Source organism: Aptenodytes forsteri, unplaced genomic scaffold, assembly GCF_000699145.1.
Source record: "Aptenodytes forsteri isolate BGI_AS27 unplaced genomic scaffold, ASM69914v1 Scaffold176, whole genome shotgun sequence".
NCBI classification, from domain to species: domain Eukaryota; kingdom Metazoa; phylum Chordata; class Aves; order Sphenisciformes; family Spheniscidae; genus Aptenodytes; species Aptenodytes forsteri.
Window position 1 is genome coordinate 940210 of NW_008794853.1, and position 24282 is coordinate 964491.

Consider the following 24282-nt stretch of genomic DNA (forward strand, 5'->3'; position numbering starts at 1 on the left):
CGGCTTAGGGCGAAATGCCTTTTTTCCGCCAGCAGCCACCTGCTAGCGAGGGCGGCCCGGCTCCCCTGCCCGCTCCCCACTGCCCCTCTTGTCCCACTCCGAGCACCTGCTTTGGGATGTCTCCTGAGCACCTGTAAGCTGCTGTCCCACCCAGGGTAACTCCCTTGGGAGCTCTGGCTGGGGTTTGAATTGTTTGTCTGGTTCCTTGGGGCGCAGGAGTTTTTTGCGTGTCAGAGTTGCTTATTTAGAGCAACGGTGTAAAGAGAATATGGTCTTGAGTCACAGAAATACGATCTCCAGGTCAACTTGTAATGTCAGTCCTCCCATGGGCTTGTTACTTTAGTTCGATAGTTGTCTCGCTCAGTTTGAAAAAAAGTTGATTTTGTTTTCTAGCTAGAAGGAAGACGTGGGGAGAAGTGATCGTCTCATGGCTACTGGCAGTGAACGGGACTTAAGCTGCTGAGTTTACATACCTTCTGTCTAGTGTCATTAATAGTTCTTGCTTTGTTTTTACATGTGCAGCAGGGATTCCATACGTGGCAAGGAGTCTGCTGTGAGGTCCGGGCGAAATGGCGAGCCTTCTGCGTGTTGCTGTTAGTGGGTGCTCAACTCCTGTTTTTAGCAATGTGTTGCCACCTAAGGTGCATTCTGCAAAGATGCCGTGTTTGCGAATGTTTAGAACCCACCAGATGCTCAGGGCTCAGGCAGCTCCAAAGCCAGGTAAACTGATTAAACTATTGTAAATAATTGTTTATTTTGAAACACGAAGATAGGTTGAATTTCTCTTTCAGATATGCATTAGTCCAGAAAAGTCTTAAAATAAAAAGAATGCTCGTAAATCATGTCAGCAGCTTACTTGAGTCAGTCAGTTGCAGTACAGTTTTACGCTGGTTTTAAAGGGCTTATGCAGAAGGTGTTTGTGTTTATTATTAATACTTTGGATCCAAATAGTTTTTAAGGGTACGTGGTCAGAGGTCCTCCTGACACTTACCTTGCTTGAGGGAAGGATTTAAACAAATGCGTTTCTTAGTTAAAAGCCTGAGTTCCCCATGAGTCTTGGTAGTGCAACTCTTTGTGTGCATGCAGAGAAAAATACAGCTTTCACAAAGAAAGCATTTGCAGGCATGACTGTATGTAGATGTAATTATCCTATGTGAAAAAATCTCTTAGCTTTGTTCAGGGAACTCTTTATGTTGTACCACGTTGAAGAACTACTGATCTGCATCTTCATGTGTAGGGTTTATTGATATATTTGTACTAATTACGTTTTAGTGCAGATAATGGACAGGTTCAGGTATTTTCAGGAACAAAAAGGAGAAGGGAATGGGCGCATCCTTGGTTCCAGTTTACGATGTGAGCCTGGTGTATGAAAATCGGAAGTGACATTTTTTTGCTCTATCCTATGCTGTGCATAGCTTGACAGCAAGAAGACTGGAGAATATGTAAAACTGGTTTAAGCCCACTATCCTGCATGGGTCATGTCTCCCTGAAGGAATTTAGAGACCCTGTTTCAGTGCAGGTCTAGGGTCTTTTCAGTCTGGGACAGATTAATGTGGAGAGTTAGATTGATTGTACGTGTGATGTTCGGTTCTTCCAAACATACACAGTAGGTAACTGCATTAGATATTTTGGAGTATTAGAAAAGTAGTGCTGTTTGTGAACAGAATGTCTGGTTGTGAAAACACAGGACATAAGGTTATACTGTATAACTTGGGGAAGCCTGTGTTGCATGGAATTTCTGCTAATACTAACAGTAGCTAGTGCATTTTTGGGTCCTTTCAAATCGGTGGCCCAATGTTTTGGAGCTTCTGAAGAAATATGACGAGAAGAAGAGTTTCTTTACTCTGAGGGCTCCTGATAATCTGTATCGCATGCCTTTTTACCACAGTTGCATGGTGAAACCTGAACTTTGCTCTGACTGACAGCCCAGGGATCTGGGGTCTGTCAGAACTGATCAGGTAATAGTTTTGCCATGAATTTGTGATGCTCCAAACTTATTTTTCCATATTCAGTATCTGAATGAAAGAGACATCTGCTTGTCGTGATATGGCAAATTGTCCCTTGGTTGGGAGTGTTAACCTGGGACGTAGGAAACTAGGTTCAAAGTTCTTTCTCAAATGTCCCAGGTAAATGCCCTTGTTGTTGTTTGAGTTTGGAATCAATCTTTGTATTTGACTTTGACCACAAATTTGATCATGAAACTGAAAGATCTCTTCAGTTTTACTGTATGTAAAAACAGCGTGTATTTACTATTTTATCAGTATGCTGGTCTATGTGTGTGTATGTTTTCTTGTTTTTATGAATCACTTTTCAGAAATTTTTCCATAAGAACAGAGAATTCTGATTAGTGTCGTGTTTGAGCATTCAGTGCTGTCCCTTCAGATGTGTTGTGTGGAAGCCCTTATTTAAGGTACTCATGCAATACAGTTATTTAATGCTGATAATTACAAGTTTGGTAGGTCTTCTGGTTGATAATTAAGCTGTCCTTATAGTTCATTTTGGTAATATGAGATTTGTCATTCAGTAGAAGACAAATCAAGGATAAAACAGCCATTGAATGACAAATTAGTAGCACTACTGTTGCCTATGTATACTTTTTAAGTACTCTTGAATCAAAATTTAACAGCATATAAAATAACTACATTTTATTCTTACTTCTAGAAATTATCTTTGATTATAGTGACACTTGGTAAAATCACTGTAACACTAAGAAGAGTAAGGTTTCTGAAAAGACTAGTGTCACAGTAATTCTTAAGCCTGTAGTTATTACTTGGGTTCTCTCAGATTAGCTTTCATTTAGTCCAGGATATGTTACGTACAAGAATACCAGCTGCTTGAGGAGTGAAGAGATTTGGAGTCGGTTGAAAAGTAAACTTGGAGGATGGATACTTTTCGTATTGCTGTTTATCTTGCTGCTATTTTCTTTGTTTCTTAGAAACATAGGGATTTTCATACAGGAGTAATCAAGTATTCCTGTAAGCTGTCTCAAATAGTCACTAGCACCAGATGCTTCAGAAACAGATGAAAAACTTACCAAGATCTGGGAAAGGTGCTTACGGAGTGACCAACTCTGAGGTTTCCAATATACTTCCAGATTGGTTTGTCCTACAGCTCTGTGACTTTTACCCCTCTCTATCTTGGGATTTTAATGTCCCTTTTATTTTGATGCTTCTTTCTTAAAACTTCCTGGTTTTTTTTCTAAATCTTGCAGAACTTTTAAACCTGTAACAGTTTATTGTCAATTAATTCTCTAGATAAGCTGTAGATTATTTATAAACCATAGACATTCTCCTTTAATTTCCTTGGGTTTTTTGTGTCTCCTTGCTTGTGTAAGAAGAGGGATCAGGTGTTTGTTTAATCTTCTGTACCATTCTTTTTTTTTTTTTTCTTTCCTTTTTGCCAACATCATATTGCTGTTCTTTGGAATATGTCCTCATCTTCAGAACAGGTGAGATGGTTTGTTTAAAGCTGATACTAGAGTAACTTAGAAATCAGGCAGGTAATGTATCCAGTTTTCCGGCCCAGAACATGTGGTATATAGTCAAAACTTCTTCTTTCTCTTTTCTATGTCAGTTTAAAGTATTTGTTGATACTATTTTGCTACAGACTACTTCCTGTAATCAGGTTAAGGAGATGATAACTTGTATTCTTCTGTTTTTCACTACATAAAATGTCTGAGTTTTCTTGATAGTTTTAATTTAGGATCTTCTTTAAACACCCTGTAGATGAAAGTTAAATGGAGAAAATTGCTTTTATAGTTATTTTAATTTTAAATTGTTCTGAAGCTTGGAGATGTAGACTACCTACTTACTTTGTTTTTGTTTAGTTTGAGACTGTGCGTTGAATAAAATTGCTTTTATAGTTATTTTAAATTGTTTGATTTCTGAAGCTTGGAGATGTAGACTACCTACTTACTTTGTTTACTTGAAGTTTGAGACTGTGCGTTGAATATGTCCTCATTACACAGTTGAGATTATGTTAAGGGAATGAGAAAGAGTGGCTTCTTCCTAGTTTTTCTACCTTCTAATTTATGTACATTCCATACTAAGATTCTAAGGCCTGTGAAATTTAATGATTCTACTTTTGATAGTGGCAGAATCCTTTTGGTGTTGATTCTTTATATCAATAAAAAGTACTGTGTATCTTCTACTCAATGAACAATATGTTCAAAATCTTCATGTGACTCAAAAAGGTACTCAAGATGTGTGTATATCAGTCTGTTTTTGGAAAATGTTCTTGATGTCATAAAGCAGTAAGTTACTAAAACATACTCAAGGCAGTTCTTAAAGAGATTATCTGACGTGGAGGGTTGGAAAGGCAATGTGGAAGCTTCACTCTCTCATGCAGTTTTAAACCCATGGCAAGGATAGCAGATGTGCTTTCTCAAAATAAAACCTAAATCAAGATCCTAAGTTTATAATTCTAGATTTCAACCTTTCAAAACTAATTAATTGGATGAAATTGCTGAATTCAACAAACCAAACCTGTGTTCTTAGTATAGCTTTCTTCAAACATAGTATTTATCATACCCTGTCCTGAAGTTTTAACATAGATCTTCGCTTTGCAGTTGCAGATATCTGATCCTTTGTGGTGAGGAATGATGTGATAGCTCAGGGTACTCTGCTTGAAAAATGTCCTATACCTGGTCTAGCTAAAGGCTGGCAAACCGACATCTGTTTGCTTCTGTATTCACTTGCTTCTATATTCACTGGTTGCTAGAAATTTGGTAGTGGGACAGAGGAGAAAAGAAGGTGAGAGGCAAATGAGACTTGTTGAATGTTTGTCTTGGATTTGATCTCCCAAAGCATTGGAGGAGGGCATAGTCCTCAGTATTGATCTCTGATCATTCTGCTTACTGAATAAGGTGCAAATACTTTCTATCTGAAAAATTTTTACCTATTTTCATTGCATGCAAGATGTAGCAATGTGAAAGAAAGAAATGAGGAAACGTATTTGGCATGTAGCCAGTGCATATTCCTGTTCATCCCTCCTAGCCATTTACTTTTCTACTTCGGTACCCCACACAAAAGCAAGTGAACAAAAAGAAATCAGAAGCATCAATTGTCATTTGAACTTGGGCCTTAGGAGCTAAAAAAAAAAAAGAAATTTTTTGCTTGAGAAGTGTATAAGCTTTAGTCAAGTGTCTGTGTGCCTTTAAATTCGCAGTCATCCTTCTATCCCCTGTATGCTGTAATTTATTCCTTCCTTCCTTTGCATTTGTGTGCTGCAAAAACTTCCAAAAGGAGAAAGGGAAGGTAGAACTCCAGTTTTTATTTCCTCAGTGCTTCTTGAAGAGCTTTTTGCCTTCTATCCTAGAGCTACTTCCTTTCTGAATTTATGATTGGTCTTTGTTGTTCTAACAAACTTCAATCTTCTAGGTTTCCTTTCTGCTTCTAAAAGACAAGAGAGCTCATTTCCACTGAGCTGATATAGTGAAAGTCAGAAGCAGGACTTTATTGTGTAGTAATTAGGAGAAGAGAGGAGGAGAAAGTTCCCTTCAAATGACAAGGGTAGCTTGTATGAATGACGGTAACAGTTACCATAGCTTTCAAGCGGTTAGTGCTGCTGTGATAGGGACGCCCTGAGTTGCACAGTGATGTTTAGATGTGATGTATGCTGATGAAGCAAATCTTTGCAAAGCATTGTTACCTTTGTGGATCTGTTTTAGATGTGCATTCTCGCTCCTGTTGTGACTTTACGTTCCTTTAAGGCATGCTTTTCTGAATTTGATTTTTGTCTTGTAATCTGAAGAATTTTAAATGTTCTCCAACATATAAAATATCAAAACACTTGTGTCTTCAAATTATTTGTTAGCATTTTATTAGTTTAATTTCAAAGAGAAATCTAAAATTAAAAAAAAGGTAAAAATAATTAGAAGAAATGCACTTTGTCTGGTGATCTTTCACTCTGTCTTCTTCTTGGATGTGTTCAATCAGTTTTTTTATGGGTTAGAAGACGGATGAGTACAGGTAAATATTTAAGTACCAGTTCTTAGCAACTCTGTATTGTATTTTCAGAACACTGTAAGTTGATAGTATCTTGAAAGTTGTTAATCTAAAACACTTTGAGATGTTCAACTCTAAGCACCTTACAGTCCTAGTTTTATTTCACAGATAGATTTAGATTTAAAAATATCAAAATTATTCAGTTCCTCAAATCTCTTATAGTATGGTTTGCTTTTTGCTTTGTTTTGCCTGTTTCTATCTTAAAAAACAAACAAGAATAAAGAAGTGGAAAGGAGGCCTTCCTAAAATGTGCAACGCTTCGCTAGTCTGGTACAATTTTTGTAGCACAATACATAGTATTGGTGGCCAAATTAAATGCAGATTTGTAATTTAAAACAAGCCTTTTACCCCACGCCTCCCCCCCTTTTTTTTTGGTATTTTTTTTTTGTTTTGGGGTTTTTTTTGTTTGGTTGCTTGATCTTTAATGTGAGTGACTGCTTAGGCTGCTCAAGTTATATTTCATTAATATATATGTGGTGTAGGTGTCCTGTGTATAAATGCCACAATCCAGGTTTAAATTGTGGATAGACATCAGTGAAAGCTGGTGCAGAATTGGGCCTATGTGCTGGACTGCATGCTGTCTACTGTAACTGAAGAAACGTGGTAGTTTGATATACGATTATTCTGCTTGAGTCTGTGTATTTATAAATAATGTATTTAAACACTTGATTTTATCGGAGAAGTTTAACTCTCAGATATTAGACTGGAAGCCCACAAATTGTACGTGAACAAAGTTAGATGTTTGTGATTTGAAACCTTAAGCTAAAACTGATAAATTACAGCTTCTGTAGTTTCCTGGTGTTATTTAGTAGAGCTTTGAACAAGTTAAGACAAGGAGATAACATTGAAGAGAAGTATAATTGAACGAACTAGTAGACGGATATTCCATTATTCTTCAACTGCTCCTGAATTCACATTTTTCATTTCTGTAGCAACTCTTAGAGTACCTTATCGATGTAGTTGTGCCTTTCAATGTACTTTGTGGTATGTAAGTTACATTCATTAATAGTGATCTGAGACAACTGTAATTTGATAGACATTAAAAACAAGTTCAGTTAAAATGCAGTTCAGCTGTTCAAGCTTGTTTGTTTCTTCACAATAAAGTTGAAGTGACTAGAGAGGGATTTAAATTCTTCTTGCCCCAGGCAGAATGTGTTATCACCAGAACACCATGTATTGTGTAACTGGCATTCTGTTTTATACAATCAGAACTGTATAAATTCAGATGGGTATGAACTGCACCAAACACTTGTTCCTGCTTGTGTGGCTGATTGTGCTGACCTGCTGATTCTTGAGAGAATAGGTATCTAGCAAGATGGTGTAATTTAAGGAAACGTAAACTACACTGCTAGAAAATACCATTCTGCTTCCTCATCCCTTAGGAGGGAGAATTGCTAAGTGTGACATGTCTGCGTGTGTCTGTACAACACTGAAAAGTGCCATTAATATCAATTAATTAATCTTTAGTGCAACTAATGCTGTCTTATGTGCCACTCTTACAGGAATTCCTTATAAACAGCTGACTGTTGGTGTCCCCAAGGAGATATTTGAGCATGAGAAGAGAGTGGCTCTATCACCGGCTGGAGTTCAAGCCTTGGTTAAACAAGGCTTCAATGTTGTGGTGGAATCTGGTGCTGGAGAAGCTTCCAAATTTTCTGATGACCATTACAGAGAAGTTGGAGCAAAGATCCAGGGGACCAAGGAAGTCCTGGCTTCTGATTTGGTTGTCAAAGTAATTGCTTTATTAATAAATTTCCTATTACATTCTTTTTGGAGAAACATACAGGTCAATTTTTTCTAATAGTCTGCTGAAAGTTCAGTAAGTAAGCTCCTTTAAATTAATATTTTCAGTTCTGTGTTCTGATTCAATTTTAGTCTGTCTTTTTTTTTAATAGCTCAGGTGTACACCTACAGTAATAAACTAGTAAATGGCAGCATTGAAAAAACTGAAGATAATTTATCAAGTTTTTAATCACCTTGGAGGAGTTGTGTTTTCTAGAGTGACATAGACTAGTTTTGGACTCTAATCAGATAAGATCCCTGCTCTAAGAAACCTTCGCTCCAAAATTAGTGACATACAGCTCAAGTTACTCTTTAGAGAGAGTTGCTTGGAATTTTGAAGATGCAAGTTTCTAACTTTTCGCAATCAGACATCCAACAATTCCACAGCAACAGTGTGTTTCAAAAGTATTTGTAACTAGATGAGTTGCAGCTGATCTGGAAAGACTGCTAAAAGTGAAGTTGCTTGAGAGGTATTAGGTTGTGCAGAATCCTGAAGAAAAAAAGAAAGACCTTAAACCTGATGTTGAGGCTTCCTTTAACTGCTGTATTTGAAGTTATCCTGTCAGGATTGAACATAGAATTTCTGTGAGCTAGTTTGTGAACAACCCTTTTAAGTAAGTTTCTTTTTGAAGAGAAGTGAGAAACTCAAAAGAAGTGAATGCAGATCAAGATGAGTATCTGCTGGACTTCATCCTTGAAATTCCCTGTATGTAATGGTGCATTGCAACCTCATTAGTGATTCTTAGCCTGTAGAGCTTCATTGGCACATCTGTTCAGTAATTGTTTTGCTTAAAAATGGCCGGTTTTGGGGCAGCTGTCTGTCATGAAAGCCAGTAACTGCTGGTTAGAAGCCCTCAGATCTTTCTGAAGGTGTATGCTGACTATTACTGCCCTGTCACCAATCCACTAAGAGCTAATTCTAATATGTGGACTGCAGTTAAGAAGTGCAGTTACTCGGTTCAGTAGTGTAAACAGCCTTTGATATACTTCCTTCCTTGTGTACTTTATGGAGGGGAATGGACAGACTGCAAGCTGGGAGAAAGTAAGTGGAGTGTGTTCTGGTTTATTTCTTCTGATTAATTTGGAAACTTCTCTCTTTCTTCAGGTGAGGGCTCCTATACATAACTCGGCTCTAGGTGTACATGAGGCAGATCTTTTTAAGACGGCGGCTACCCTGATTAGTTTTATCTACCCAGCACAAAATCCAGACCTCCTGAAAAAGCTTGCAGAAAAAAAAACTACTGTCTTGGCTATGGATCAGGTTCCACGGGTCACCATTGCTCAGGGATATGATGCACTTAGCTCCATGGCCAACATTGCTGGGTATGAGTCTTAATACTTTTCCCTCCCCCTCCCCCCCAGCTTGAGTAAGTATAACTGGATTAAAAGCTATGTACTTTTGATATTAGGTCTATATAAACAAATTCTGCATCTCTATTTTCATACAGTTGTTTCAAGCAGGATGAAGCTGTTGGAGGTGCCAAACAACTTCTTAAGTTTCTTATGGTCAGCTTTGCAGCAGATCAGAGCAAGGCTTTTAAAAAACTAAATAAAACTGAAGGCAGTTCTTCTAATTCCTGGACTGCTTTGTCTAGTGCCTTTTTGGTCTGAACTAGATCAGAGCAGGCTCAAAGATAGCCTTAAGGCAGCGTGAACACAGATTGTCTGTCATTGGGATCTGATGTTGTTGGGAGCTAACCAACCCAAACACCACTCGGTATGAATGCAATTGCCATGGCAGATATAAACAAAAGACCAAATACTCTCAGACATCTTCATGCTTTGCGACTGGTATTGTAGTGAACTAAAATGTTGTTGTCAAGCTGACTTTTATTATTAGGTTCTTTATTGCTTTTTATTTTTTTGATGATGTCTGTGAGGCATAGTAGGCCTTGGAGAAGGCTGCCAGATTTTGTGGACGCTGGCAGTATACATCCACTTACATGTTTGCTTACATCTCTCTGTTTTCATTCTGTGTAATTTTACTAAAATACAGAAATTGATAATGTATTTAAAGGTATAAAATCTACAAGCTGTTACTCCAAATTGGAACTAATTTTACGGCATACAGACCTCCGTATGTACCTGCTAGAAATAGGAAAGAGAGTGGAATGGGACTGTTGAACCACAGCACTGTTAGTAAAAATGTAAGAAAATGTGCACTGTTGTTAAGAAAAGACATAATTACACATTAATCTCCATTTTCAGATAGCTCTACTGATGTTAATTTGGTGTCCAGCCACCCATGCTTGGATGACTGCAAAGCAGATGGGGCAAAAGAAGTAGCAAGGTTAAGCTATTTTCCCTAAGCCATATAGCACTGCAGAGTTAGGGTCAGAGTATCTTTTTTTGAACGTGTGCTTGCTTGTGTAAGTGAGCTTACTGCAAAACTACTCTGGGTTTTGCAATTGCCTGTTCATGTTTCCTTCCCTAACAAGCCTCAGGTTACACCCTTTGAAGGTAGCTTCAAAGACCACAAAGGTAACTTTTGGCAAGTTATGCATTTATTATTCAGGTAAAATTTTATTTGAGAGTGAATAGTTGTGGACATCCAGTATATTGCAGTGCAAAAATTCTGGCTGAAAATGCGTTCCATGATTTTAAAAAAAAGCAAGAAATATGAACAAAGACTTGTGCTCAGTAGTAAAATACTACACTTGCTTTATCTGATGCATGTGATGGTTAACTGTTCATCCTTTTCATTTCTGTCATAAATGTAACTGTACTGAGCCTGGGAAAATACTGATATGTGTTCATCCTTAATTGACAGTTACAAGGCTGTGGTACTGGCAGCAAATCACTTTGGTCGATTTTTCACGGGTCAGATCACAGCTGCTGGTAAAGTTGCTCCAGCAAAGGTATGTGCAATTAAACAGATACCGTGGCGGAAGAATACATGAGTTCCTGAGCACAGCTAACCACTGCTGAAATTGTGTTAAAAGGCTTTTTTTCCTGCCTTGGGGCTAGTTCTAGAGACTTCAGAAATCCCTATAGTTATTCCCATACCAATTTTTGTTCACTACCTGTAGTGTCATTTTTTTTTGGGGAACAATAGAATAATTTAAGTTTGCTTAGTTTTAAACATCAGACTAGCTATACATGGATGGTTTTTTTTTTCCCAGATGGGGAAAGGCAAGGAAGCAGTTAAGAAAAGTCACAGATGTTGGGATTTCTGGTGTGTTGAAGGCTGTGATGGAAAGGATTGCTTGATTGGAATTGCAGGTGGATTGGGTTGAACAGAAATGAAAGTAGAATTAGGGAAGGAAAAAAAAGAAGAAAAATTAAGGAGAAGACCTGTACTTATCTATAGCTAACAGTTTATGTAAGTGACTTGGCTCTCAGATAAGTGAAGTTAGGAGTTATAGCTTTTAAACTGTTAGATTTACAGGGCAGCTTTACCAAAGTCATTTTGGGATCTGTGTCCTAAGGTAACTTGTTTAAATGGCTGGTTAATGAGATGTATCTGCAGTTGTGAAAGCAGTACAATGCTCCTGCTTTTCTAACCAGCTCCAGTTTTAGTTTATGCTCCAAGCATGATGATGGTATCATTCTAGGTCTTGATCATCGGAGGAGGAGTTGCTGGCCTGGCTTCTGCAGGAGCAGCTAAATCAATGGGTGCAGTGGTTCGTGGATTTGATACTAGGTAGGTGTGTGAAAATGGTAATAGCAATCTGAAATTATTTTAAGATTGAGTAGTTTGTAGCTGTATTACAGTGAAAGTACTTGTACTGCACTGAATCACAATTCCTTTCCTACCATTTTTGTTCCATCATTACTCCTCCATTTTTTTATACCTCAAAACAAGCAAACCTTCCAGAGTCCTTCTCATTAAATCATTCAGAACTATATGAATAAAAAATTGTTGCTTCATAAAAATGAGAAAGTTAGGTCTTTTATCCAGAATTTCATGTCTCTCTTCTTCTTGGGGACACAGGGAAAACAGTAAAGAAAAAATCTTTATGCCCTCATTTATAGCTTGCTTTGATGCAGGTTCATAGCTGCATACTCTCATTCACCTCTACTCTCCTGATCCCAGAGAGGCCAGTTAGGAACTCTTTGGAGAGACACTTCTTTCAATCTGCTGAAGGAGAGAAAGAGATCAAGTTATTTTATTTATGAAACTCAAGATGAAAGAACAGAAACTGCAGCTACTTTAAATGCTGCTTTTCTCAGGTCTCTTTGTTATGTTTGGAAGGATTATTTTGTCCCATAGCCATTTTTTAGAGCAATAGACTGGGAAAATTACAGAGCACGAACATTTTTCATCTTACAGCTACAGGGACTGCAAACGTCATTACATTTTTTTCTAATAAATGGCCTTTTTATATTGAATTTTTATGTGCTTAATAGTGTATTTGCATTAAAATTACTTATAAATGTTTGTTTTTATATGGAAGTGGCATCTAGTGCTACTTAGCTATATCTAATATGAAAGAAGAAAAATGAACGTATCTCCAGATTTACGATGTGCAATACGAAAAAAACCTTCACTCTGGTTTGTTAGAAAATCTGCATATGCCTTAAAACAAACTGGAAAGAATTTATTTCTCATAAAAGCATGATCAAAATCTGTCTAAAACTTTTCAGATATTTTTAATTCCCTTCTTAAGCATCCTGTATAGTTTTATCTTGGTGTGCCTGAATTTCTGTGTTAAATCCTCTGCATGTTGTGAAAATTCACCTAACACTGAAATTTAGTCTCGTTATTTACTGTGATATCACATGATGCAAAATAAATTACTGATTTACAGGTTAACTGTAAAAAAAAAAAAACCCAAAAAACAAAAAACCAAACAACAAACAAACAAAACCCCCAGAAAACCCAAACCGCCACCATCCCCCCCAACCAGTTTTCCCTGGTGAAAATAAGACTTACTAGTATTTCCCATGTCACAGATTAAAGACAGGGCCACAGGTTGTGTATTCATCACCTATCTTAGGCATCTAAGTTTGGGCTGTAGATCTACCTAGTCATGACGAGAAATGGGTGAGCGAAGTTAGTCAACAGTTAAGCTCCTAGCTTTGAGCCTTTTCTTGGAGCAACTGTGCTGACTATACACGAAACTGGAGGCTGCCTTCATTCCTTATCCAAGTATCTTCATTAGGGACCTAAACTTAGTGATGCAATTACTTTTTTCACTAAATATAGAAAGCTGAGGACTTTAGTTATGGTCTCCTTAATCCTAGAATAAGTTTTGGGTCTCTTGTCTGAAGACTGCTACTAAAAAGACCAGAAAAGTCATGGTGGATTTTTAAAGTAGTGGTTATTTCCTCCCCTGCAATTTTCTCTTCCTAGAGCTGCAGCTCTGGAACAGTTCAAGTCTCTTGGTGCTGAGCCTTTAGAAGTAGACTTAAAGGAATCTGGAGAGGGACAAGGTGGTTATGCTAAAGAAATGTCCAAAGAATTTATTGAAGCTGAAATGAAACTCTTTGCCAAGCAGTGCCAAGACGTTGATATTATCATCACTACAGCACTTATTCCAGGTATGTTTTATGTGCAAGATGCTAATTTTCATTTATCTTGTGTAAGTTAGCATGTTTTCGGAGCTATGCCTGCAGTGAAAACAGAGGTGTTAATGAATTATATCTGTGTGAGCATGTACCTTTTCCCTTCCCTGATAAATGCCTGTTTTTAAAGTGTGTACTTTTTTTTACAAGTTTTGTTTTCACAAACTAGCAGTCTTTGACTCAATAGTATCATGTTTTCTTATTAAACAAGGAGTAGATAGTAATAAAGTAAGAATATGTAATTGTCTTGCATATTTATTGCATCACTGCTACTTCCGCTATCCAGCTTGTGCACTGAAACAAGTCCAATTGAAACAGTACTGTCTCTTCTATTTGAAACATAGTAAGGTAGAGCGTAGGTTTTTAGTGCTTTGTATTGCACAACATCTGTCTCTCCATAACTTATGGTGTGGTGTTTCTTTTTTTTGGTTATGACTTGAATTGTAAGATTGGATGTTGTCAGTTTACTGAGGACAAAATTGGACTTGCCAGCATCTTTGGTAGACTACCCATGCATACTTTTTTGTAGATGGTTGGGAGCAAGATGTTCTAGCATCTCTTCTCTCTGCCTGTATAAACAAACCTTCTGTGACATTCCATCCTAGGTACCAATTACTTCAAAATTTTGCTTAGAAAAATAAAGTTTATACATATAGAGAGAAGGGGAGAACGGATCTCCTGAGCTCTACAGATAAAAAGCTGTATTTTGTGTTTAACTTACTATGCCTTGTCTTGTCAGGCAAAAAAGCTCCCATCTTGTTTAAGAAAGACATGATTGAATCAATGAAGGAAGGTTCAGTTGTTGTGGATTTAGCTGCAGAAGCAGGGGGAAACATTGAGACTACAAAGCCTGGAGAAATGTATGTTCATAAGGTGAGCATTTTAATCTGCAGATCATTCTCAGTTTGCATGAATTCACATTGTGTTTTGTAAACTGTATGCTGAAAATGAGTAGCTGATTTTGCTATTTGGGCTTAAGTAATCCTTTAGATTTGCATGTGGTCATCTCTATGTATAATAATTTGAAGGTTTGTAAAGAAACAAATACTTTTGTATAGTGTTAATTTGGTTGTTAACTATGGAAGTGTTACTACTTAGACTTCCCAAGTCCAGTGATTTGTCTCTGCTGAGTTGTGGGTGTGGTTTGATGTCTATTTCTTGGTCTACCTAAAGAGACAGCAGTAGCAATAGCTTCTTTGACTTGCCCATCGCCTCCCAGAACTGGAGGTTAACAGTCCCTGTCATAGGTAAGCTAAGCAGGTTCAGACTATGTCAGTATTTACCTCAGTGCAAAGTCTCTGGCTTAGGTCAATACAACTGCAGCTTCATGAGGGTGCTGCCTTTGTATGTCTTTAACTTCGCCAACATGAGTGTGTCTGCCCTAGAGTATCCAAACCACTTGTAACCCAATCTAGGAGTAGCGTGAATTGGTTCATTAAAGTAAGCAATTTTGCTCTGGACTGAACTAACTACTTTGGTTTTGCTCCAGTGTTCATTGGCTCAGTTGAGAGCTTGTTTTTCTGCTTTTTGGGTTTTATTCTTGGTACTTGTGAAAAATCTACTAGCAGTTATAGCAATTTGGGTGATAAGATTTGAAGTAGCAGATTTCCAAGGTTGTTTGGTAATGTAAGGACATAATGCTGTTATTAGGGAAGCCTGTAGGACATACTGCTTCCATGGTTGTCATTTATATAAGCAGGGCTGTGTGTGTGTATATAATATCATGAGTCACTCATTGTATTTGGCTTTGTGGTTTCCTAGGGCTTTTGATGTCATTGCTTAAAAACTGAAATTAGAGTATGTAGAACAGAAATGAGCAGATACTTGCATGAAGAATTTATATGGAGTGCTTTTAGTCAGGGGTGTGTCACCCCTGGATATAGCGTACTGGCACTGAGCTGTGGAAAAGAGCAGCAGTGCAGAACTATTAGCAGTGTGCCGGAGCATTGCATTAAGAAGCCAGAGTTCCTGGAAGCATGCATAGATCTTAGCTGTGAGTTGCGGGAGCAGTGTTTTAACAGAAGCCTGCTTGAACATGAAGAGTGTATGCCAGCCTCAGCTTCCCATACCTTCCAAAAGCTCAAGAGCCTGATAGCCAGGTATACTCACATTTGTTCTTTAAACAGTGTGGATATATTATGTTACATCTTTACATAAATGTGAACCTGGGCATATTACTTGCTCAACTGCCTAGCTCTGAGGACGCTCCCTTCACTCCTGTGTCGTATAGAAAGTTGCCTCCACTGCATGCTCTCTAGAAGGACTGAGAAGATGCCAAGCATTAGGCAGGATAATCTGTTACCTGGTTGCTTTAAGCAGCTGAGTTCTGAGGGAATGGTAGGATTTGGAGAGGACAACCTCTTGCGTCAGTGCATCTTCCTCTCTGTGTAGGCTTGTTGTTAATAGCATTTAAGGTGTTGGGTTTGATCATGTTCAATTTTGTAACTGTTGTGAGTAATCCTCCCCCGACTTAATAATGTTAGAGCTGCAGGTAACAGTTTTAGCTGGGGTTAAAAACAGAAATAAGTGAAACAGTTTGGATATGTATTTCCAGAAGGATATATTGGAAGAGATGCTGCTTCTTCAGAGATTGAACTAATCCTTAATATTTTACTTGAATTTTTTTCAGGGTGTTACACACATTGGCTACACAGACCTGCCTAGCAGAATGGCTACTCAGGCCAGTACTCTGTATTCCAATAATATTATAAAACTCCTAAAGGCTATTAGTCCTGACAAGGAGAACTTCTACTTTGATCCAAAAGATGAATTTGATTATGGGACTTTGGATCATGTTATTAGAGGAACTGTAGTCATGAAGTTAAGTCAATAAATATAAAAGTATGTACTCAAATTAAGAAGATAATATTTATCAGTGTTGTCTCTTTAAAATGCATTCGACCAAATGTAGCTTGATGGACAATGTGGGCAGTTGTATTTTGTTTGTATTCAGCTGAATATTCCTCTGTCCCTTTTTGTGAAGGGAAACCTCTTTGCTTTTGTTGTCTTGTCATGGTTAAACAAACCTTATGTCTACTATTGAAAAATAGGAGAAAGATTAAATTTTCATGTTGTTTTCATGTGATAAAAGCATAGTTATTTAAAACATGTTTGCAACATTACTACAGGGCCAGAAAAACATTCTTTTTTTTTTTAAAATAAATACATGTTTCTGCTTTTATAAGAGTAACTTCAGAAAAAACTGGTGGAACTAGAATACGCAGTATATTTTAAGCTCTATTAGGAAATAATAAAATACAAACTTAGGGCATGGGCCCAGTATGGGCTCTCCTCCTGCAACTATTAGGAAGTTACTATTACTATTTAGGTAAGAGGTGTTAATTTCTGTTGAGTTTTGCTGCATAACGTTGCCAACACTTTGTAACGCTTATGATGCCTACTCTGGAGGAGGCTTGCATTGATTTCAGCCCTCCCAGACCTCTAAAGTGGTATGTGCAACTCAGGTCTGACAGCTCCAGCAGTTATTCCTCCAGAGGCCTGGAGAACAGCAAAAAATGTGAGACATCATGCTTGGTACCTAGCTGAGGTCTGGGCAGGCTCTGATTATAGTTCAGATCTGTAGCAGATTTTGCTATTTCCAAGACCCTGTTTTATTTTGCATAAATGTTTTCCATTTAAGGAACTTTACCTCTTTGTTTTGGTTTCTGCTTTCAAGCCTTATGCTGTGCTTCCACCAGATGTTTTTGGACACTGATGTTAAATCTTGTCTGAAGAATGTGTAAACTGATATGATTAACTTGGTCAGGCTGTACTGATCATCCAGCCTTGCAAAATTCTGCTGATGCAGAAAAGGAAGATGTTCTTGTGGCATGGCTGTAGAATGTTAAGACTTACCTGAGTTGCAGGATTAAGAATAGGCTCCTCTAACTATGAAGCATCTGCCATGTTAGGGATAACTGTAAATATCTCTTGTCAGGATGGCAAGGTGATTTTCCCAGCACCTCCACCAAATAACATTCCTCAAGGAGCCCCTGTGAAGCAGAAGACTGTAGCAGAGCTGGAAGCGGAAAAAGCAGCTACTATTACACCTTTTAGAAAAACTATGACTAGTGCATCTGTATACACAACAGGTAGGCAACTTCCAGAGTTGGAGAATCAGTGTAGAGTGCTCCTCATTTGGCTAATGCTTTTAAGTGACTCCTCATCGTACTCATTCAATTCAATAACTAGTTGAGAGAGCAGTTGATTGGCTGGTGTATCCTAGTGCAAAATCAGCATACTGTAATAATTGCTCTTGAGAGGGAAAATAAAATTTTAGAAATTTAACTGAAAGTATTAACACTTCAAACAGTGCTGACTCATGCTGTGTACATGTATGCGTGTTTGGCTTTATTTAAATATCAGTAAAATACTTAAAATTCTGAAGGATTCCTGCTGGGGACTGTGCCCATGCTTTGCAGCAGAATCAATTCAATGCCATTGCTTTCTTCAAACTTTAATGTATTGTATGACACTTAAATGTACAAAGTCTACTGAAGTACTGAGAACAGGACTTTTGTCTTGACAAATAAATATTGGCTCTTCTTGTCATTTGGTGTTCTGTGTGCATCAGAACTTCTGCATGAGGTAATTAATGAATTGAGTATTCTTAATTTTAACCTCTGTTCTTCATATGCATGCTTTGAGTCTTCCGGGTAGTATCTCAACATGATTGTGACTCTTCTACATTTTTGCTATAGAACAGGAGAGTGACAGGATTCAGGGTTGGTGTAGAAACCTATCTTTGCTACTTTGTGTGCATGCGTAACAAAGATGTGTGTATTATATTTATGGTTTTATTTTCTATTGTAAAAGAAGCACGAGCACTGAAAGAGCCTTGTAGTTAACAAGGATGATCCAGCTGATCTTGAAACAAGTCCATGCACAAAACTCCATTTTGCTTTTAGCTCAACACTGGACTCCTGTTGTACAGAGTTTAAATGTAAGAAACCATTGAAAAGTTATAGAAGAGTTTTGCTGTGCTTTTCTTCTAGGTTTAGCCAGCATGTTAGGACTGGGCATTGCAGCTCCTAATACTGCTTTCGCGCAAATGGTGACAACATTTGGCCTAGCTGGAATAGTCGGGTACCATACAGTATGGGGTGTGACTCCTGCTCTTCACTCTCCACTCATGTCAGTGACTAATGCTATTTCAGGTAAGTAGGTGTCACGAACTGCTTATTTTCCATTTGAAGTACACAAATGGAGGCACATTTGAAGTATACAAATTGAAGGCACAGCTCGTTTTACTTGAACTTAAGGCAGAAGCCTGCTGATAAGCCTTTTAAAATGCCAAAGGGCATAGTACTACTTCGCATGTCTGAGTTTACTTTCGTAAATAGCAAGGACACCTGAAACATACTCTTTCTGAGAATATGTTTTTTCAAAAGGGCAAATGTGGTGTTGTGTATCTTCAATTTTCATAATTAATTTTTCACTCTTAACCTGTTTGCTTTAAAGTTTGTTTTACTTGGAGTGCTGCAGTCTCTCCTTTCATAGAACACATCTTTCCTCCCATCTCTCAAAAACGTTGCCCTGAAAATAACTTGTCTTTCATATTTTCTGCATTCTTTTTTTCCTCTCCTCAAACTATGTGTTTTGAGAGGGGAGAAAAAGAAAAAATTCCTAAGTGACCTGTAAGATTCATAATTCTATAAATACGTACTGTTTTATGTATCTGTGTGTATATATGTGACAGGTCATGAGTCTGATCTACTTTGACTGTTAAAAGCAAAGTTTCTTTTATCAAACAAGTACTCGGCGGCTGACTCTGTGCTTGAGGCACTGTACTTCAAAACTATATTCATACACTAATTTTTTTCTTTTGAAACATGTTTATATTGCTGAAAAAGACCACGGTAGTCTTTGTTTAAATAGTAATGTGTAGAGTAGGGGTCAAAATTTGAGTTGACTGGTATCTGTTTGACAGCTGAAAGGAAACTTGCTATAGGTATAGAGCCTTTTAAGGTTCAGTAACACTTTTTTTTCTCTTTTAAATAGGACTAACTGCAGTTGGTGGGCTGGTATTGATGGGAGGAAACTATCTCCCTGAAAACACTCCTCAAAGTCTAGCAGTGCTTTCAGCCTTTATCTCTTCAGTCAATATTGCAGGTATGAATGTTAGGTTTTCTCCTGAGGGTAACTTTAAAGCACTTGCGTAATTATTTCTTCTAGCTCTTTAATTGTATAGATGCCAGAAATACTGTTCTGGGAATAGGATCTGAGAGCATCCATCAATAAAGAACCTCCCCTCCCAAATTTTCATAGTAGTTATTGTATCTGGTTTGCACAGCCTGTGGTGTAACCTTTTTTTTAGGGAAGCATTTAAATGTGCATTTTTATTTTACAGTATCCTTTGGGTGTTGATAATATGAAATATCTTTTCCTGTATATCCCAAGATGGTACTGCGTTTGTCCTTGTATTCCTTTTCCTACTTTAAAAATATACCACTGGCATAGAACAAAATTCTGCTTGCTTGAGCTTCAGCAGTGCCAGTTTCACGAATAAAAAAGATAAGAAAGTGACCAATGTGACTTATAAATACTGCTTTTTGCTAGAGTAGATAGGGAAAAGGACACAGTCATAAACTAAGCTGTATCCTACAGTCAGCGTAGAGTATGGAGCCAGAGCAAGTCCTCCAGGCTTTCCAACTCCTCATTTTATGAATTTCCTCCAAAGGTTAAAGACAACAGGATCTCACCCTGCTTATACCTTTGTTTCCTTGTGGTTTTCTAGATTACTAGCTTTTCAGAGGCTTTATTCATGTCAGTCACTAACTTTGTGTGGTAATATGGCTTAACCAAATATTTCTCTTACAGCTTGGTATATGCTTAGTTTCAGATTTTATTTTTGTAAAATCGCTCCTTTACTTTGGCCAGGTGGGTTTCTAGTTACACAGAGAATGCTGGATATGTTCAAACGTCCCACAGATCCTCCTGAGTACAACTACTTGTACCTACTTCCTGGTGGTGTATTCGTAGGAGGCTATGCAGCTGCTCTCAATGGTGGCTATAATATTGAACAGGTAAGATACCTTTGTGGCTCTTAGCCCACTGTTCACAGCATGGTATGCTCCTTCACTGCTTACTGTGTTGAGGAGTAAATAGCAAATTCGCCATGGTCTTTTCATCAGCTATGTATTCCCACAAGGCCAATCTGGAGTTGATTAAGTTTGCAATTGTACCCCAAATGCTGAATCTGCAAATTTTAAAAGCATTGGGTTGTTTTTTCCTGTAAAGCAGCAGTTACTTTGTTATTTATTGGACAGTTTTCCTAAATTACAGCTTAAGTATTAGAGCGACTATGGAAATCAGTCTTTGTTTACATGTTTCTGAAAATTTAACTTGGTGTGACAGTTAACGTGGGCGTGACATCTGGATGGGATGAGATTTCAGCACAGAGGGATGTACAGGGATTGTACCTATAGCACCTTTTATGGTAAACTTTTGTTTGCATTTGTTTTATTAGTAAGAAAAATGAATGTGTATTGCCTTCTGTGTTTGGAAAAAGTGAATCCACACATACCTTTATGCCAGGGGCTTGTAATATGTTTGAGTTTTTTCAGTTATCTAGACATGTACAGCTCACTTCATTTAAGTTTGTTTTATACTTTTGAAAACAGGAGTTCAGACGTGCCATAAGCAAATTCTGAAACTATTCCTGTAATGAACAGGACAGTTCAGCTTTGGGTTTGTACTAAAGAAAAACTTGCTTCTGAACTGATGAGGAAAATTGGCCTGACTCAAGTTTAGTATTCACAGTGCAGATAAACCAAGGTCACAAAGTGGGGAAGAAGTTTTAATAGATATCACATATTAATTGGCCAAAATCACACCCTGTACAACAGTTTCTCACAGTCAAGAGTATTGACTTAGCTTATGAACTGTGATTTACACACATTCTGGAGAAATCAGCCCTTTTGTGTTAATAATCAGAAAGATTTTTGTAATGATTATGGGCTTTGTCTCTACTTCATGTATATATATTGATGTTTTTCTTGTTTTAAAGATGATGTATCTGGGCTCAGGCTTATGCTGTGTTGGTGCCCTGGCTGGTCTGTCTACCCAAGGAACAGCTCGTCTTGGAAATGCTTTGGGTATGATTGGTGTTGCAGGAGGTTTAGCAGCAACTCTTGGAGGCCTTAAACCCTCACCTGAATTGTTGGCGCAGATGTCAGGTGCTATGGCATTTGGTGGTACCATAGGTACGTGCATGATACTATAAACTTACTGTATGCTCTACATGTGCATTTATGCAGGCTGTATATGCACAAAATATTGTATAGCTCACAGGTGAATTGACTAACTTACATTTATGGCTTGTGTATGTTATTTTGCAAATATGTGAACAAAGAATCGTTAAGTCCCAGGGCTTTTATTAATGCATCAGAATGTGGTAAAGAATGGGGAGGCTGGTGGAAAAGCAGGAGCACATCATCTCTGTTAGGGAAACTGGGTATGCAGAGGTGAATGAACTTGCCCAACTTCATACTTCTGTTCAGTTCCTGACTGAATGCTGCCAAATTCCCTTTTTCACACTGTGCTTTTGTCACGGAAAATGTTAAATTTCTCAATATTTAGTGAAGCTTCTAAGAACATGATATGCTTTAATCTTCTCTCTAATTTCCATGATACCCTCATTGCACAAAATACACATATGCAGCTTTCAGTTAAATGCCATAGCAATTTCTAGTGTAGAACAATTTTTTCCATTGGAACAGGCATGTGTGTGCATGTATTCAGTGCACACTGAACCATGATGCATTAATTTCTAGCTGCAGAGATTGGTTGTGTTTTGTAAGACTTCACTTCTGTCTTCAACTCTCAATAGGTTTGACGATTGCTAAACGCATCCAGATTACAGATCTGCCTCAGCTAGTGGCTGCTTTCCATAGTTTGGTTGGTTTGGCTGCTGTGCTCACCTGTGTAGCAGAATACATGATTGAATATCCTCACTTCGCTACTGATCCAGCTGCAAACCTCACCAAGGTTGTGGCATACCTTGGCACGTACATTGGTGGAGTGACTTTTAGTGGCTCTCTTGTTGCTTATGGAAAACTGCAAGGTGAGGCCTTCTGTTCAGAACTAAATATTTGTTAAAGGTTTTTTTTCCCCCAGGGTTTAGCTCTGCCTTTAGACTGCTGTGTAACTGGAAAGAAACCTTGTATTTTCCATCAGGTAAAAGTTTATATGTTTAACTCTTATGAGTGTACTTTTTTCTTTTTAATTGTTTAACTTGTGTGCAGCTTTAGTTAAGAAAGGTTTGTCTTTAGTGCTTGGACATACTACTGCTATTAATTACAAAGTCATGTAAGCTTCCCTCAGTTCATCTTGTCTAGAAGTAAGTGTTGCTTTAGTGTTGTTAAGACACTACCTGACACTGTTTCTCTAATTGATTTTATTGAACTTTCATGATCACAACTTCGTATTCCTGAGCAGACATTTTAATTGAAACCCTGGTGTTGCTGGACTCAGTGAGCACCACTAATATTTATGGGATTTTGTTCTTACCATTGCAGGCTTCATTTAGGTAGGTAGCTTGCAGTATCAGTTAAGACTGCCACACTTTAAACCATTCAGTTTGCTATTTACCTACTGTACAAACTCCATGCTCCATACTTCTTACTGTTTTAGTAAATATGCCTTCTAAATTAAATACTCACTAATTCCTGATTCTTATGCACCTGGAGGTTTCTTTATTGCATTTATTTTTGGTTTTGTAAGCACACAGCTTTTGAGAGACTGAGATAATACCTGTACTAAGAAGTATGGAGTAAGAGCTTCCTATTACTAATCCTGTTACTAGCTTTGCAATAGTTCCTTTGGGAAACATCTGTTTGCTTTCTTCAGTGACCGGCTAAGAGCTTCCTATTACTAATCCTGTTACTAGCTTTGCAATAGTTCCTTTGGGAAACATCTGTTTGCTTTCTTCAGTGTTTATGAGACCAGCCATTGAAGGAGGAAGCATGACATGGATGGAAAGCTGTCTTCTCTAATAATCTTTTGAAGGATTTGTCAGTAGTATGTATTTCTGCTAAGTAGTTACTCATTTATTTCTTCTTGGTTATTTTTTTTTCTCTTCTCCATCATACCCCCTCTACCCCCTCAGTGATTTGTGAGCATGTCCTTGGTGAGCTTCACTGCCTGTTTCAGTCCACTCTCCTGTTTTTTTTTAATTCCCCCCCCTTTTGCATTTTCATATCAGCATGATAATAATAAGCTTGTCTCTACTATTGAACTAGAGGTAGTAAGTCACATAATTTGACTCCTAGTCCTGAGACCACAGTTCATTTTTTTCCTTAAATTCAGCTACATTTAAATGAGACACTTGGTAAGTAATTACACCAAAAGTAACAGATAAACTTCCATTATTTTTACTCTTTGCTGTGTAGTTTGGAGGAAAAAAAAATCCTAGGGTGAAAATAAATATGTAATTGTCTTTTTAAACTGAATCACACAAATACCAAACCCTCTTTTCCCCTCAAGTCTCTGCCAGCATGGAAAGCTGTGGGAAGTCTGTGTGAGTAAGGGTACTGGTGAAATTAAAACATTTGAAAGCAGGAGTGTTTTATATTTGGGGTTATCTGTGCAGTCGTATTTTTCTAAGCACAGCTTTTGAGAGACTGAGATAATACCTGTACTAAGAAGTTCCAGCTCAAAGCTTCCTATTGCAGAGCATCATACACAACATGCAAAGACTTGGGGCCAGAATGCAAGTACTTTTTTTATTAAAAAAAAAAAAAAAGCTTTTCAAGAGGAGAAGAGATTTTTGTGATTATTCTGAAGCACTTCAGCAAGATTAGGAAGTAAAACGAGTTTAAACAGGAGTATTTGAGAATCTGGAGTAAGTTTGAATGTGTTGCAATATTAAGTCAGCACAAGGTCTCAGCTTCAACTAACTTTTATCTTCTGCCCCTCCCTTTTTTAATTTTTCTTTTGCTGAGGTATTCAGTCTTCTCTGAAGGCAAGAGACAGGCTCTCCTGCACG

General features: G+C 37.8%; 1 protein-coding gene across 1 annotated transcript in view; it reads left to right on the top strand.

Moving 5' to 3' along the window:
- Nucleotides 1-524: 524 nt before the first annotated feature.
- NNT (nicotinamide nucleotide transhydrogenase) overlaps nt 525-24282 on the top strand; it is a 45233-nt gene continuing 21475 nt past the window's right edge. The window contains exons 1-14 of the mRNA XM_009274548.2: nt 525-720; nt 7508-7737; nt 8893-9110; nt 10558-10645; nt 11342-11430; nt 13084-13271; nt 14035-14168; nt 15925-16116; nt 17233-17386; nt 18290-18451; nt 19296-19406; nt 20175-20320; nt 21304-21499; nt 22126-22359. Of these exons, the coding sequence (XP_009272823.1) occupies nt 570-720; nt 7508-7737; nt 8893-9110; nt 10558-10645; nt 11342-11430; nt 13084-13271; nt 14035-14168; nt 15925-16116; nt 17233-17386; nt 18290-18451; nt 19296-19406; nt 20175-20320; nt 21304-21499; nt 22126-22359 (2293 nt within the window). The 5' untranslated portion in view covers nt 525-569. The remainder of the gene's footprint in view (nt 721-7507; nt 7738-8892; nt 9111-10557; nt 10646-11341; nt 11431-13083; nt 13272-14034; nt 14169-15924; nt 16117-17232; nt 17387-18289; nt 18452-19295; nt 19407-20174; nt 20321-21303; nt 21500-22125; nt 22360-24282) is intronic.